The sequence below is a fragment of the Panulirus ornatus genome, chromosome 38 (assembly GCF_036320965.1).
Source record: "Panulirus ornatus isolate Po-2019 chromosome 38, ASM3632096v1, whole genome shotgun sequence".
Classification (NCBI taxonomy): Eukaryota; Metazoa; Arthropoda; class Malacostraca; order Decapoda; family Palinuridae; genus Panulirus; species Panulirus ornatus.
Genome location: NC_092261.1, coordinates 28,174,397 through 28,192,562, shown reverse-complemented (window position 1 = coordinate 28,192,562; position 18,166 = coordinate 28,174,397). Strand labels below are relative to the sequence as shown.

General features: G+C 39.7%; 1 protein-coding gene across 2 annotated transcripts in view; it reads right to left on the bottom strand.

Annotated features, from left to right (window-relative positions):
• Window positions 1-9,754: 9,754 nt before the first annotated feature.
• The window catches only part of LOC139760937 (uncharacterized), a 161,801-nt gene continuing 153,389 nt past the window's right edge, over window positions 9,755-18,166 (bottom strand). For both annotated transcript variants that reach the window (XM_071684724.1, XM_071684725.1), the window contains one exon: window positions 9,755-11,269. In XM_071684724.1, coding sequence (XP_071540825.1) covers window positions 10,226-11,269 — 1,044 coding nt within the window. In that variant the 3' untranslated portion in view covers window positions 9,755-10,225. The remainder of the gene's footprint in view (window positions 11,270-18,166) is intronic.

The window sequence follows — 18,166 nt, the reverse complement described above, 5'->3', positions numbered from 1 at the left end:
ATGGAGACATCACACACCCCTGCCGCAAACCTACATTCACTGAGAACCAATCACTTTCCTCTCTTCCTACACGTACACATGCCTTACATCCTCGATAAAAACTTTTCACTGCTTCCAACAACTTGCCACCCACACCATATATTCTTAATACCTTCCACAGAGCATCTCTATCAACTCTTATCATATGCCTTCTCCAGATCCATAAATGCTACATACAAATCCATTTGCTTTTCTAAGTATTTCTCACATACATTCTTCAAAACAAACACCTGATCCACACATCCTCTACCACTTCTGAAACCACACTGCTCTTCCCCAATCTGATGCTCTGTACATGCCTTCACCCTCTCAATCAATACCCTCCCATATAATTTACCAGGAATACTCAACAAACTTATACCTCTGTAATTTGAGCACTCACTCTTATCCCCTTTGCCTTTGTACAATGGCACTATGCACGCATTCCGCCAATCCTCAGGCACCTCACCATGAATCATACATACATTAAATAACCTTACCAACCAGTCAACAATACAGTCACCCCCTTTTTCAATAAATTCCACTGCAATACCATCCAAACCTGCTGCCTTGCCGGCTTTCATCTTCCGCAAAGCTTTTACTACCTCTTCTCTGTTTACCAAATCATTTTCCCCAACCCTCTCACTTTGCACACCACCTCGACCAAGACACCCTATATCTGCCACTCTATCATCAAACACATTCAACAAACCTTCAAAATACTCACTGCATCTCCTTCTCACATCACCACTACTTGTTATCACCTCCCCATTAGCGCCCTTCACTGAAGTTCTCATTTGCTCCCTTGTCTTATGCACTTTATTTACCTCCTTCCAGAACATCTTTTTATTCTCCCTAAAATTTAATGATACTCTCTCACCCCAACTCTCATTTGCCCTCTTTTTCACCTCTTGCACCTTTCTCTTGACCTCCTGTCTCTTCCTTTAATACATCTCCCACTCAATTGCATTTTTTCCATGCAAAAATCGTCCAAATGCCTCTCTCTTCTCTTTCACTAATAATCTTACTTCTTCATCCCACCACTCACTACCCTTTCTAATCAACCCACCTACCACGCTTCTCATGCCACAAGCATCTTTTGCGCAATCCATCACTGATTCCCTAAATACATCCCATTCCTCCCCCACTCCCCTTACTTCCATTGTTCTCACCTTTTTCCATTCTGTACTCAGTCTCTCCTGGTACTTCCTCACACAAGTCTCCTTCCCAAGCTCACTTACTCTCACCACCCTCTTCACCCCAACATTCACTTTTCTTTTCTGAAAACCCATACAAATCTTCACCTTAGCCTCCACAAGATAATGATCAGACATCCCTCCAGTTGCTCCTCTCAGCACATTTACATCCAAAAGTCTCTCTTTCACGCGCCTGTCAATTAACACATAATCCAATAATGCTATCTGGCCATCTCTCCTACTTACATATGTATACTTATGTATATCTCGCTTTTTAAACCAGGTATTCCCGATCACCAGTCCTTTTTCAGCACATAAATCTACAAGCTCTTCACCATTTCCATTTACAACACTGAACACCCCATGTATACCAATTATTCCCTCAACTGCCACATTACTCACCTTTGCATTCAAATCACCAATCACTATAACCCGGTCGCATCCACCAAAACCACTAACACACTCATTCAGCTGCTCCCAAAACACTTGCCTCTCATGATCTTTCTTCTCATGCCCAGGTGCATATGCACCAATAATCACCCATCTCTCTCCATCAACTTTCAGTTTTACCCATATTAATCGAGAATTTACTTTCTTACATTCTATCACATACTCCCACAACTCCTGTTTCAGGAGTACTGCTACTCCTTCCCTTGCTCTTGTCCTCTCACTAACCCCTGACTTTACTCCCAAGAAATTCCCAAACCATATAGGGGTTTTAGGAGTGATCTTTCAGCTGTCAAAAACTAAAACAACCATCTTAATCAAAACTAGCATGGCCTACTGTAACTTAAAACTTTAAATATTGTAGTGCACACATCCTGAATTGCTTCATTGAGGGCCTGAAATTGTTATATATTTCCTGTTCATTCTGAATTCAACTAGATAATAGTGGAAAGCAGAAGTACATGATGCAGTAAAAATAAATGTCAGCCACATGCACAAAAGGAAATGTTATGAGCTATAGCACACACATTTGACTTTATTACATGTCCAGATTGGGTGAGGTTTACTTTGGATAAATTCTAATAACTCATGAATGAATAAACCCAAAATCCCTATAGCAAGCCTTGAAGATAGTTACTATGTCCATAATTTTGAAATATACTCTAAAGATATCTTAAGTTGACCCTGACAATACAGCTGTAGTTAGAATGTGGTTTGGACTACATTGCACTTGTACATACGTGCACATGTTTCAATGCAACAAGAATTAGCATTTACCATTAAATCAGTTTTGGATACAACCACAGGATATGACAATTTCCAGTGTTTGTAAGGCTATGTTAGGCAGTTAACAAAAATTAGCATTTACCATTAGACAAGTTTAAGATATAATCATAGGCTATGTCAGTTTCCAGTGTTTGTAAAGCTATATCATGCTGTTACCAGAAATCAGAATTTACCATTAAACCAGTTAAAGATACAACCATAGGCTAAGTGAATTTTCGGTGTTTCTAAGGCTATCTTAAGCTAAGTTTACAATGAGATAGGGAAAAGGAATGATTCAAACCCTCAAATGCACCATTCTTTATCACTCCCCTAAACTTATTTTTTTATTTATATATTTTGCTTTGTCGCTGTCTCCCGCGTTAGCGAGGTAGTGCAAGGAAACAGACGAAAGAATGGCCCAACCCACCCACATACACATGTATATACATACACGTCCACACACGCAAATATACATACCTATACATCTCAACGTATACATATATATACACACACAGACATATACATACATACACATGTACATAATTCATACTGTCTGCCTTTATTCATTCCCATTGCCACCCCGCCACACATGAAATAAAAACCCCCTCACCCCTCATGTGTGCGAGGTAGCGCTAGGAAAAGACAACAAAGGCCACATTCGTTCACACTCAGTCTCTAGCTGTCATATAATAATGCACTGAAACCACAGCTCTCTTTCCACATCCAGGCCCCACAAAACTTTCCATAGTTTACCCCAGATGCTTCACATGCCCTGGTTCAATCCAAAGATAGCATGTCGACCCCGGTATACCACATCATTCCAATTCACTCTATTCCTTGCATGTCTTTCACCCTTCTGCATGTTCAGGCCCCAATCACTCAAAATCTTTTTCACTCCATCTTTCCACCTCCAATTTGGTCTCCCACTTCTCCTCGTTCCCTTCACCTCTGACACATATATCCTCTTGGCCAAACTTTCCTCACTCATTCTCTCCATGTGACCAAACCATTTCAAAACACCCTCTTCTGCTCTCTCAACCACACTCTTTTTCATTACCACACACCTCTCCTACCCTTTCATTATTTACTCAATCAAACCACCTCACACCATCTATTGTCCTCAAACATCTTATTTCCAACACATCCACCCTCCTCCGCACAACTCTATCCACAGCCCACACCTCACAACCATAAAATATTGTTGAAACCACTATTCCTTCAAACATATCCACTTTTGCTTTCTCAGATAATGTTCTCGACTTCCAAACATTCTTCAATGCTCCCAGAACTTTCGCCCCCTCCCCCACCCTATGATTCACTTCTGCTTCCATGGTTCCATCCGCTGCCAAATCCACTCTATGATATCTAAAACACTTCACTTCCTCCAGTTTTTCTCCATTCAAACTTACCTCCCAATTGACTTGTCCCTCAACCCTACTGTGCCAAATACCCTTGCTCTTATTCACATTTACTCTCAACTTTCTTCTTTCACACACTTTACCAAACTCAGTCACCAGCTTCTGCAGTTTCTCACATGAATCAGCCACCAGCACAGTATCATCAGCGAACAACAACTGACTCACTTCCCAAGCTCTCTCATCCACAACAGACTGCATACTTGCCCCTCTTTCCAAAACTCTTGCATTCACCTCCCTAACAACCCCATATATAAACAAATTAAACAACCATGGAGACATCACACACCCCTGCCACAAACCTACATTCACTGAGAACCAATCACTTTCCTCTTCCTACACATACACTTGCCTTACATCCTCGATAAAAACTTTTCACTGCTTCTAAGAACTTGCCTCCCACACCATATATTCTTAATACCTTCTACAGAGCATCTCTATCAACTCTATATGCCTTCTCCAGATCCATAAATGCTACATACAAATCCATTTTCCCCTAATCTATCTATCTCTGATGCCTGTGCCCTTCTGGAACTCCCTCAAGGGGATGGCCACATTAACAAAATCTTCATATCAAGTGAACTCCAGTGCTGCTTCTTAGCATTTAGTGCCTCACCCTTAACAAGCCACTGACAGAGGGCAAGTCTAGTGCAGTGTTTGCAGAGGCTCCTACCTGATGCTCCTACAGACTACTTTTACCTAATGCTCCAGCCTAATGTTCCTAATTACTATTTATTTATTGTATTTATCATACTTTATTGCTGTCTCCCGTGTTAGCGAGGTAGCGCAAGGAAACAGACAAAAGAATGGCCCAACCCACCCACATACACATATATATACATACACGTCCACACACGCACATATACATACTTATACATCTCAACGTATACATATATATATACACACAGACATATACATATATACACATATACATAATTCATACTGTCTGCCCTTATTCATTCCCATCGCCACCCTCCCACACACACATGAAATGACAACCCCCTCCCCCTGTATGTGCGCATGGTAGCACTAGAAAAAGACAACAAGGGCCACATTCGTTCACACTCAGTCTCTAGCTGTCATGTATAATGCACCGAAACCACAGCTCCCTTTCCACATCCAGGCCCCACAGAACTTTCCAAGGTTTGCCCCAGACGCTTCACAAGCCCTGGTTCAATTCACTGACAGCACGTCGACCCCGGTATACCACATCGTTCCAATTCACTCTATTCCTTGCACGCCTTTCATCCTCCTGCATGTTCAGGCCCCGATCACTCAAAATCTTTTTCACCTCCAACTTGGTCTCCCATTTCTCATTCCCTCTACCTGACACATATATCCTCTTTGTCAATCTTTCCTCACTCCTAATTACTACTTCCAACAATTGTTTCTACCTATGCTCCTACCTACTACTTCTGTCTATTGTTCATGGAAAAAAAATTATACAAACTGCCCTCCTGCCTCAACATGTCCATTCAAACCCCTACCTCACCACAGTAAAGTATGCTTTTTTGGGTTTTTTCTTTAGTTATGGATAATATAAGTATAAAGTGTAAGGACTTTTGTTCTGCTTTGGGAAGAATTACTTGAAATCGATTTTGCAGTTTAATTTCTACATATAATTGAACATGAACATTCTTTTATGTACAAAATTGCATCAGATGCAATCATTTTGCATGAGAAAAGTTAAATTACACAGATTTAGAACCCTTGTATTGACTGGCGTCATCACTATTTGCATAACAAAGACATGCTTAAGAGGTGAAAAAGAGGGGAAATGAGAGTTTGAGAGAGAGAGTATTATCAAATTTTAGGGAGAATAAAAAGATGTTTTGGAAAGAGGTAAATAAAGTGCGTAAGACAAGAGAACAAATGGGAATATCAGTGAAGATGGCTAATGGGAAGGTAATAACGAGTAGTGGTGATGTGAGAAGGAGATGGAGTGAGTATTTTGAAGGTTTGTTGAATGTGTTAGATGATAAGAGTGGCAAATATAGGGTGTTTTGGTCGAGGTGGTGTGTGAAGTGAGAGGGTTAGGGAGAATGATTTGGTGAACAGAGAAGAGGTAGTGAAAGCTTTGTGGAAGATGAAAGCCGGTAAGGCGGCGGGTTTGAATGGTATTGCAGTGGAATTTATCAAAAAAGGGGGTGACTGTTGTTGACTGGTTGGTAAGGGTATCTAATGTATGTATGGCTCATGGTGAAGAGCCTGAGGATTGGTGGAATGCATGCATAGTGCCATTGTACAAAGGCAAAGGGGATAAAAGTGAGTGTTCAAATTACAGAGGTATAAGTTTGTCGAGCATTCCTGGGAAATTATATGAAAGGGTATTGACTGAGAGGGTAAAGGCATGTACAGAGCATCAGACTGGGGAAGAGCAGTGTGGTTTCAAAGGTGGTAGAGGATGTGTGGATTAGGTGTTTGCTTTGAAGAATGTATGTGAGAAATGCTTAGAAAAACAAATGGATTTGTATGTAGCATTTATGGATCTGGAAAAGGCATATGATAAGAGTTGATAGGGATGCTCTGTGAAAGGTATTAAGAGTATATAGTGTGGGAGGCAAGTTGCTAGAAGCAGTGAAAAGTTTTTATTGAGGATGTAAGGCATATGTACGAGTGGGAAGAAAGGAAAGTGATTGGTTCTCAGTGAATGTTGGTTTGCGGCAGGGGTGCATGATGTTTCCATGGTTGTTTAATTTGTTTATGGATGGGGTTGTTAGGTAGGTGAATGCAAGAGTTTTGGAGAGAGGGGCAAGTATGCAGTCTGTTGTGGATAAGAGGGCGTGGGAAGTGAGTCAGTTGTTGTTCGCTGATGATACAGCACTGGCGGCTGATTTGGGTGAGAAACTGCAGAAGCTGGTGACTGAGTTTGGTAAAGTGTGTGAAAGAAAAAAGCTGAGAGTAAATGTGATTAAGAGCAATGTTATTAGGTAGAGTAGGGTTGAGGGACAAGACAACTGGGAGGTAAGTTAGAATGAAGAAAAACTGGAGGAAGTGAAGTGAATATCCTTACCAACCTGTCAACAACACAGTCACCCCCCTTTTTTTAATAAATTCCACTGCAATACCTGTGTATGTATATGTACGTATACACTGAAATGTATAGGTATATATATGTGCGTGTGTCATCTGTACGTATATATATGTGTATGTGGGTGTGTTGGACAATTCTTTCATCTGTTTCCTTGCACTACCTCGCTAATGCAGGAGACAGCGACAAAGTATAATACTGAAAAAAATGCATTAATGTAATGCTTTGTAAGTAATCACTAATGTCTTCAAAACTCTTGATGTTTACAAGTATCTAAAACATGTTTGTTCTTCTTAGACTACATATATTGTGAAAAATCATCCATAACCTTGCTCTTTTCATTTTTCTTATAATTCAGATTTATATTCCTCAAAATAAATAAGTATTTTTGGTGCTTCTACATAAACATGACCTGAATCACTTTTCTCTACTATTCATAGCCAAGCATTGTAACCTGATGCTATAAGATTGATAAATCATTCACTTATTCATTCATAACTGACCTAGGACTCCCTTCTCGAAAGGGTCCCAGTGTTACTCAAGGATCCCTTTTCCTGAAGCTCCTGCAGCTTCAAGACTGCACTACTTCAAGTAACAGGAAAATGAAGGACTTCTTTGGAGTGAAAAGTTTTACACTGAGACTGTACTCTTTCTCATTGACAGACAATGATGCAGCCTCGCCACAGGTGACTTTCAACTCTTTGTGTAACCACAGGTATGCGGAAGCTGGTAAAGTATAGTATCCAAAATTGAAATAAAGATTCCAGTTTAGACCAGTTATTTTGTCAAAGATTTGGCAGGTAATGTACCAAAACTTTGAAAAAATGAAGTTCTGGCCAGAAACAAGTTCTGATGCACCCCTAATACAGAAAGGTACACAAAACTTACCTTTCTGTCCCAGGGGGAATGATTTTTGGTTAAATTTCAGGAGGCCTGTAGTGTACAGTAACCTATATGCTCTACAAAGTTCTTCACAAATTACAGTGTGGGCTATTTCAGTCACTTTCATGGACTGTAAACTCATGCTATGAAAAGGAGAGACCGATGTAATGAAAAATAAAAAATTTCATTTGCTATTCTAAACATCCATACTGAATAAGATTAAAGTTTCATTCCTATATAAAGTGATATTAAGTAGAATTATCTTCAAAAAATATCAATAAAATAACTGAGTACACAGAAAACAAACAACATAGCATAATTTACAGAATAGTCAAATTCTAATGCATTAGCAGCTAAAGTATCTACAAATATATGAAAACTAAGATTCTACTCAAAATATACCAAAGAAACGTAACAGCATTGACAAGAAATCATACCAGTGCCACCTCATGAAGCATGAAGAAATATGATAACTTATAGATCAATGGTAGTTGATAAACTACTTTTCATCCAGAGAACTTAACAGCTGGTTTTCATAATAAAAACAGATCAACAACCTAGGTCAATAACACTAAACACAGAAGTCCTGAGAAATCAAATAAAGTTGCTAAAACAAAAACTGTATATACAAAAATTGTATATGCACTGTTCTAAGATCTCTCCCAAAACATTCTATCACAGAAGACATACCTAGTTTTCCATTTTACATTAAACAAAATAAGCAGTCTTGTTAAGGCAAACACCTCTGCCTTTCAAATATTTTTTCTGAAACAAAAATTTTCAAAATCTAAACAGACACTAAAAATTTTCACAAATAAAAAATGAATGCTCTAACCCATGTATAAAAACTTCCTGTAGATAGTGACATTCTTTCTGAAATAAACAGTTGCTTTAAAATTCACTTAAAGTACAAGATTTGAGATATATTTCAATGTTTCAAACATTTAATGTAAAAGAAAAGTGTGAGAAGAAATAAATATACAGTACTTGGGAATATTTGTATCAACACTGGATCATTCTTTGGTACACAGTGTTTTAAAGAAACAAAAGAGAAAAATGAAATGCAGTAAGCCCTCCACTTAATAAAAAATCTAAACATGAAATCACGTGTGGTATGGCTTATTTCTAGAAGTTCTGAAAGTCTTACAACTGTATGCGAGTTAATTGTGGGTTTGTAACAAAAGTACGGATGAATTCAAATATCCTAAATGATTTTCTAGGAAATGGATATGAATGGATATGGCTTTTGGATCATACAGTATAACAATTATATCTCTGATCCCTGTTCCCTCTAGGAATTGCCATCAAAGGGGCGATCATGGCAAAGAGTCTCCACTGTCCTCACATCCCCTCTTACACACATCATTTCATGTATTTTTCCACCATTTCTCTCTCTCCAGTTCTCTTCAACTCTATTTCCACATGTCACAGATGGTTATCATATCACAACCACCCCTTTAATTGCACTATCATACACTTTCCTTATAAACTCCCCAACTTATTCTTTCCATGTACCCAAACCACCTCATAGCATTACATTTCATTCACTCTACAATTCATTCCCCACCATACCAAATCTCTCATACACCTCCTTATTACTTTCTTCATTCCATCCAGTAATACCAAATGCTCCTTTCAAATAACATATTTCCACAGCCTGGATTCTTGACCTCTGTGGCTCATCCCATGTCCATGTTTTGGCTGCATAGGTCAGGATCAGGAGGACTATGCTGTTCCTTAATCCTTTCTTCACTTCCATACTTACACCTTTACCCTTCATTATCCTATTTAGAGCTCAAAAATTTTTCAAACATGTACTGCTCTCTCCCTTATCCCTCTTATATCACCAAACTTACTCAAGACAGCTCTCAAATACTTAACAAATACGTAAATTCTGTGACCTTTTCCAGTGTTTCTCCACCCATATCTATAACACAGTTTAGTACACTTATATGGGAAAAAAATGGAGAGTAAAGGAAAATGCCAAAGTATGGGACAACTAAAGAGAAAGAGGCTTTTTATTGAAACTATATGTACATACTTTTTGCCAGGATATGGGGGATGGAGGAGATTTTGCATAAGTCACCTTACCGTATAATAGCATGTTTACTTAAAAAGGATCACAGAGAGATCATTAAGATTCCAAAATTAACAAAATAAGTGCTGTTACATTTCTGTATAAACTCCATTAAATCATATAATCAATGCTAAAGTGTACACTTGGCACAGATCATAACATTTGTGTAACTACCACATGAACTACATTCATAGTTAATACAATTTAAGTAATGATTCTGAAAACTTATGTGTGATAATATCAAATCAATTCATGAACAATTTCATAACATAAATACAGTAAAGGTGCAGCAATACTTTTGGTTAACAAAACTCTTTAGTAAGTACCTTCTTCCCCATACATTCTAACTGGAGGGTTTACTGTAATAAACCTAAAATTTGTGTACAAATTCATTTCACTTCTCTCTTGACCGTCTTCTTAAAGAGTCTGCCAAAGTGCTGGATCTTGTGGTTCTTAGAGACTTAGGAGGTGTAGGTGATGGAGATGGACTATAATCAGGACTTATATTTGAAGAGGAAGAACTGGCACTCATACTTCTTAATGACTCTAGTGGTGGTGATGGTGATATACACAACCTTCCAGTTTTCATATATTTCGATGGTGGAGATGATGATGAACTACTAGATCTAGTGTTTTTTGGCAGCTTTGGTGGTGGAGATGGGGACAAGCTTAATTCAGTGGCCCTTTGTCTTTTTAGAGGCGGCGATGAAGATGAGCTAGACCTAGTTTTTGTTGCTAGCTGCGGTGGAGGTGATGATGATAAGATCATCCCACTGACTCTCTGAACTTTTGATGGTGGCGATGAGGAAAAGTTGGATCTTGCACTTCTTGGCAATTCTGGTGGTGGTGATGGAGAAGTGATTGTAAATTCATGAACTTCAGACAATGGTGATGAGGAAGCACTGGATTTAGGACTGTTAAGAACCTTTGCTGTTGGTGATGGCGAAGGACTAGTTCTTATATTTTCATGAACTGATACACCTGAAAATGGTGAGGATCTGGATCCTGAGCACCTACGAAATTTCGATGGTGGTGAAACGAGACCTTTCTTACTTGATTTATCACTCACTTTATGCTTTTTATGAGAACTCTTTCTTACATCTAATGTTGCAGATTCATTAATGATTACCCTCATTTTGGGATGAACCTGCTTCTGGTGTGTTATGTGCTGCTGTTCAAGAGAATGACAAGCAGAGCAGTAGGGACATGCATATGGCTTTGCTTTCACATGTTTTGTTATATGCTTGCTCAAGGTGGCTTTATTCTTTGTTCTGTATGGGCACTCTGGACAGGACAACAGTTTTGCTTCTAGAGACTCTGCATGAGCATCAATCAGGCCCAATTTTTTAAAACGTTTGAAAGTTCCACTAAAACTCCCTTGTTCTATCACAGATGTTCTACTCACTTGTTTATTCTTCTTCTTCTTCTCTTCAGCACTCTGTTGGAAATAATTAAACTTTGCATCATATGCCAACATCATCTTCAATTCTAATGATACATCATCAAGCATGCATTAACAAATTATTTAAGATAAACCTGGTAAGTATGCCCAGGTCTTATAATGTTACATTTCTTCATTACACTTGATTGCCGTCTCCCACGTCAGAGAGGTAGTGCGAGGAAACAAACGAAGAATGACCCATCCACTCATAAACACACATATATATATGTAAACGCCCATACACGCACATATACATACATATACATATCAATAAATGCATACACATCCACAGACATATACATATATAGACACGTACATATTCATACTTGCCTGCCTTCATCCATTCCTGGCGCTACCCCCGTTCCACAGGAAACAGCATCACTACCCCCTGCTTCAGCAAGGTAGTGCCAGGAAAACAGACAAAAAAGGCCACATTCATTCACACTCAGTCTCTAGCTGTCATGTATAATGCACTGAAACAACAACTCCCTATCCACATCATGGCCCCATAGACCTTTTCATGATTTGCCCCAGACATTTCACATGCCCTGGTTCAATCCATTGACAGCACAACGACTCCAGTATACCAAATCATTCCAATTCAATCTATTCCTTGCATACCTCTCATCTTCCTGTATGATCAGGCCCCTATCGCTCAAAATCTTTTTCCCTCCATCCTTCCACATCCAATTTGGTCTCCTGCTTCTCCTTCTTCCCTCCACCTCTGATGCATATATCCTCTTTGTCAATCTCTCCTCACTTATTCTCTCAATGTGTCCAAACCACTTCAACACACTCTCTTCTGCTCTCTCAACCACACTCTCTTTATTTCCACACATCTCTCTTACCCTTTCATTACTTATTTGATCAAACCACCTCAAACCACATACTGTCCCCAAACATTTCATTTCCAATACATATACCCTCCTCTGTACAACCCCATCTATAGCCCATGCCTCGCAACCACATAAAATTGATGGAACTACTATTCCTTCAAACATATCCAATTTTGCTTTCTGAGGTAACATTCTCTCCTTCTATACACTCTTCATCGCTCCCAGAACCTTTGCCCACTCCCCCACCCTGTTACTCACTTCTGCTTCCATGGTTGCATTCGCTGCCAAGTCCACTCCTAGATATCTGAAACACTTCACTTCCACCAATTTTTCTCCATTTAAACTTACATCCAAATTAACTTGTCCCTCAACCCTACTGAACCTAATAACCTTGCTCTTATTCACATTTACTTTCAACTTTCTCTTTTCACACACTTTTCCAAACTCAGTCACCAACCTCTGCAGTTTCTCACTCAAATCAGCCACTAGAGCTGTATCATCGGCAAATAACAACTGACTCACTTCCTAGGCCCTCTCATCCCCAAAAGACTGCTTACTTGCCCATCTCTCCAAAACTCTCGCACCTACCTCCCTAACCACCCCATCCATAAACAAGTTAAACAACCATGGGGACATCACACATCCCAGTCGCAGACCGACATTCACTGGGAACCAATCACTCTCCTCTCTTCCCACTCGTACACATGCCTTACACATCCTTGATAAAAACTTTTCACTGCTTCTAGCAGCTTACCTCCCACACCATATACTCTTAAAACCTTCCACAAAGTATCTGTATCAACCCTATCATATGCCTTCTCCAGAGCCATAAATGCTACATACAAATCCATCCATTTTTCTATGTATTTCTCACACACATTCTTCAAAGCAAACACCTGATCCACACATCCTCAACCACTTCTAAAACCACACTACTCCTCCCCAATCTGATGCTCTGTACATGCCTTCATCCCCTCAATCAATACCCTCCCATACAATTTCCCAGGAATACTCAACAAACTTATGCCTCTGTAGTATGAACACTCACCTTTATCCCTTTGCCTTTGTACAATGGCAGTATGCATGCATTCCACATATCCTCAGGCACTTCACCCTGTGAATATCCTTCCCAAACAATCAACAACATAGTCACCCCCTTTCTTAATAATTCTACTGCAATGCCATCCAAACCCACCATCATGCTTGATTTCATCTTCCACAAAGCTTTTACTACCTCTTCTCTCTTAACCAAACCATTCTCCCCGACCCTCTCACTTCACACGCCACTCTATCATCAAACACATTCAAGAAATCTTCAAAATACTCACTCTATCTCCTTCTCACTTCATCATTACTTGTTATTACTTTCCCCTTTGCCCCTTTCAAAGAAAATCCAGGCAAGACAGCCAGGGTGTCTTTTTAAGATAAGCTGATAGTAAAAAAGTTAACCTCGCTTGCCTAAGGGAATGCCTTCTCACTAAAATGAGAAAAATATCAATAATCCTGGTCATAATTTCATATTCAACCATTTAAATTGGAGATGAAATATTGCTCAAGTAATGTAAAAAACAAAAACTTTTTTCCCCACAAAGTGCTAAATGTAAAGATGAACAGACATCATCAAAGAAGTTGACAATCATCAAAGAATTTGAAAATGTTCCCTAACATATTCAAACTCAAAAGATATTTGACAATATCCTCCATCAAAATGAAAAAAAAATAATGGCTAACTTCGCTTCTGACAGCCATGTCAGAATCATTCACAAAAGTTTCTTTCTTCTTTTCTTTCAAACTATTCGCCATTTCCCGCATTAGCGAGGTAGCGTTAAGAACAGAGGACTGGGCCTTGAGGGAATACCCTCACCTGGCCCAATTCTCTGTTCCTTCTTTTGGAAAAAAAAAAAAAAAAAAAAAAAAAAAAAAAAACGAGAGGGGAGGATTTCCAGCCCCCCCGCTCCCTCCCCTTTTAGTCGCCTTCTACGACACGCAGGGAATACATGGGAAGTATTCTTTCTCCCCTATCCCCAGGGATATTCTCCCCTATCCCCATAAATCTCCATAAATTTTAAGCTCTACAATGGAGCCCCAGGCAGCATTTCTTTCGACATGACCACCCTCCAAACCCCCACATATCAAAGTGTGAGAGCCTTCACTTATGCATATGTTCTTACAATTATAATACAGCACCCTAACACTAAACAAGCAACAGTAAACATGTTGCACTACATCATGCAGTTAGAACAATGACTTATTCAAAGCAAAATGTTAACATCTCCACAAAATCTGTCCTCATCCTCTTAATCTGAAGTATTCTAGATATCTGGGAGTGGAAATGATGGCACATGGCACCATGGAAGCAGAAGTGAGTCATACAGTAGATGAGGAGGTGACAGTTCTAGGAGCACTGAAGAATGTATGGAGAGAGGTCATTATCTGGGAGGGCAAAAATGGGTAAAATTGAAGGTATAGCAGTCCCAACAATTAACATGGATATGAGGCACATGGGCTATATATGAGGATGTGCAGAGGGTAAATGTGTTGGAAATCAAATGTTTTAGGACAATATGTGATGTGAGGTAGTTAGATTAAGTAATAAAAGGATATGAGAGAGCTTTGGTAACAGAAAGTGGTTGAGAGAGATGAGGACAGTCTTCTAACTGGTTTGAACATAAGGAGAGAATGAGTGAGGAGAGGTTGGCAAAGAGGATAATCATTTTCCCTAACCCTCTCACTTTGCACACCACCTCGACCAAAACACCCTATATCTGCCACTATCATCAAACACATTCAACAAACCTTCAAAATACTCACTCCATCTCCTTCTCACATCACCACTACTTGTTATCACCTCCCAATTTGTGCCCTTCACTGAAGTTCCCATTTGCTCCCTTGTCTTACACACTTTATTTACCTCCTTCCAGAACATCTTTTTATTCTCCCTAAAATTTAATGATACTCTCTCACCCCAACTCTCATTTGCCCTCTTTTTCACCTCTTGCACCTTTCTCTTGACCTCCTGTCTCTTTCTTTTGTACATCTCCCACTCAATTGCATTTTTTCCCTGCAAAAATCGTCCAAATGCCTCTCTCTTCTCTTTCAAGATCTAATCCACAAAATAGTTTCACTCTCACTCAACATTCCATCTGTGACCCCCAATTTTCCAATGTTAACTCTTAACAATTCCTCTCTCTAATTTCTTTACCTCTATTCCTACTGCACTAAAGGACACATCTCTTACAACACAATCTCAAAATGTTTCTCTAAAACACTTTCTCCATCATGAATAATCATCACTTCTAAATTTCATCCAAGACTTGTTTAAGATATTGTAAATCTTTAAATATGCCTCTCCATACTTTAATTTACCTCTTTATGAAACTATTCGTTATCTCATTTTAAATTGTCGTACATTTACTTCCTATCTCTGGGGATAGGGGAAAAAGAATACTTCCCATGCATTCCTCACTTGTCGTAAAAGGCGACTACAGGGGATGGGAGCGGGGGGCTAGAAACCTTCCCCTCCTTGTATTTTAACTTTCTGAAAGGGGAAACAGAAGAAGGAGTCACGCGGGGAGTGCTCATCCTCCTCAAAGGCTCAGATTGGGGTTTCTAAATGTGTGTGGATGTAACCAAGATGAGGAAAAAGGAGAGATAGGTAGTATGTTTGAGGAAAGGAGCCTGGGTGTTTTGGCTCTGAGTAAAACGAAGCTCAAGGGCAAAGGGAAAGAGTGGTTTGGGAATGTCTTGGAAGTAAAGTCAGGGGTTAGTGAGAGGACAAGAGCAAGGGAAGAAGTAGCACTACTCCTGAAACAGGAGTGGCGGGAGTATGTGATAGAGTGTAAGAAAGTAAACTCTAGATTGATATGGGTAAAACTGAAAGTGGATGGAGAGAGATGGGTCATTATTGGTGCATATGCACCTGGGCATGAGAAGAAAGATCATGAGAGGCAAGTGTTTTGGGACCAGCTGATTGAGTGTATCAGTAGTTTTGATGCACGAGACTGGGTCATAATGATGGGTGATTTGAATGCAAAGGTGAGTAATGTGGCAGTTGAGGGAATAATTGTACATGGGGTGTTCAGTGTTGTAAATGGAAATGGTGAAGAGCTTGTAGATTTATGTGCTGAAAAAGGACTGGCGAATGGGAATACCTGGTTTAAAAGGAGAGATATAAATAAGTATACGTATTTAAGTAGGAGAGATGGCCAGAGAGCTTTACTGGATTACGTGTTAATTGATAGGCGTGCAAAATGGAGACTTTTGGATGTTAATTGGCTGAGAGGTGCAACTGTTGGGATGTCTGATCATTATCTTGTGGAGGTGAAGGTGAAGATTTGTAGAGGTTTTTAGAAAAGAAGAGAGAATGTTGGGGTGAAGAGAGTGGTGAGAGTAAGCGAGCTTGGGAAGGAGACTTGCGTGAGGAAGTATCAGGAGTGACTGAGTACAGAATGGAAAAAGGTGAGAACAAAGGACGTAAGGGGAGTGGGGGAGGAATGGGATGTATTTAGGGAAGCAGTGATGGCTTGTGCAAAAGATGCTTGTGGCATGAGAAGCATGGGAGGTGGGTTGTTTAGAAAGGGTAGTGAGTGGTGGGATGAGGAAGTAAGATTATTAGTAAAGGAGAAGAGAGATGCATTTGGACGATTTTTGCAGGGAAATAATGCAAATGACTGGGAAATGTATAAAAGAAAGAGGCAGGAGGTCAAGAGAAAGGTGCAAGAGGTGAAAAAGAGGGCAAATGAGAGTTGGGGTGAGAGAGTATTATTAAATTTTAGAGAGAAGAAAAAGATGTTTTGGAAGGAGGTAAATAAAGTGCGTAAGAGAACAAATGGGAACTTCAGTGAAGGGGGCTAATGGGGAGGTGATAACAAGTAGTGGTGATGTGAGAAGATAGAGTGAGTATTTTGAAGGTTTGTTGAATGAGTTTGACGATAGAGTGGCAGATATACGGTGTTTTGGTCGAGGTGGTGTGCAAAGTGAGAGGGTTAGGGAGACTGATTTGATAAACAGAGAAGAGGTAGTAAAAGCTTTGCGGAAGATGAAAGCCGGCAAGGCAGCGGGTTTGGATGGTACTGAAGTGGAATTTATTAAAAAAGAGGGTGACTGTATTGTTGACTGGTTGGTAAGGTTATTTAATGTATGTATGACTCATGATTCAATATAAGTTTGTTGAGTATTCCTGGTAAATTACATGGGAGGGTATTGATTGAGAGGGTAAAGGCATGTACAGAGCATCAGATTGGTGAAGAGCAGTGTGGTTTCAGATGTGGTAGAGGATGTGTGGATCAGATGTTTGCTTTGAGGAATGTATGTGAGAAATACTTAGAAAAGCAAATGGATTTGTATGTAGCATTTATGGATCTGGAGAAGGCATATGATAGAGTTGATAGAAGCAGTGAAAAGGTTTTATTGAGGATGTAAGGCATGTGTACGTGTAGGAAGAGAGGAAAGTGATTGGTTCTCAGTGAATGTCGGTTTGCGGCAGGGTGTGTGATGTCTCCATGGTTATTTAATTTGTTTATGGATGGGGTTGTTAGGGAGTGAATGCAAGAGTTTTGGAAAGAGGGGCAAGTATGCAAGCTGTTGTGGATGAGAGAGCTTGGGAAGTGAGTCAGTTGTTGTTCCCTGATGATACAGCGCTGGTGGCTGATTCGTGTGAGAAACTGCAGAAGCGGGTGACTGAGTTTGGTAAAGTGTGTGAAAGAAGAAAGCTGAGAGTAAATGTGAATAAGAGCAAGGTTATCAGGTACTTTAGGGTTGAGGTTACAAGTCAACTGGGAGGTAAGTTTGAATGGAGAAAAACTGGAGGAAGTGAAGTGTTTTAGATATCTGGGAGTGGATTTGGCAGGGGATGGAACCATGGAAGCAGAAGTGAATCATTGGGTGGGGGAGGAAGTTCTGGGAGCATTGAAGAATGTGTGGAAGTCAAGAACATTATCTCGGAAAGCAAAAATGGTTATGTTTGAAGGAATAGTGGTTCCAACAATCTTATATGGTTGCGAGGCGTGGGCTATAGATAGAGTTGTGCAGAGGATGGTGGATGTGCTGGAAATTAGAT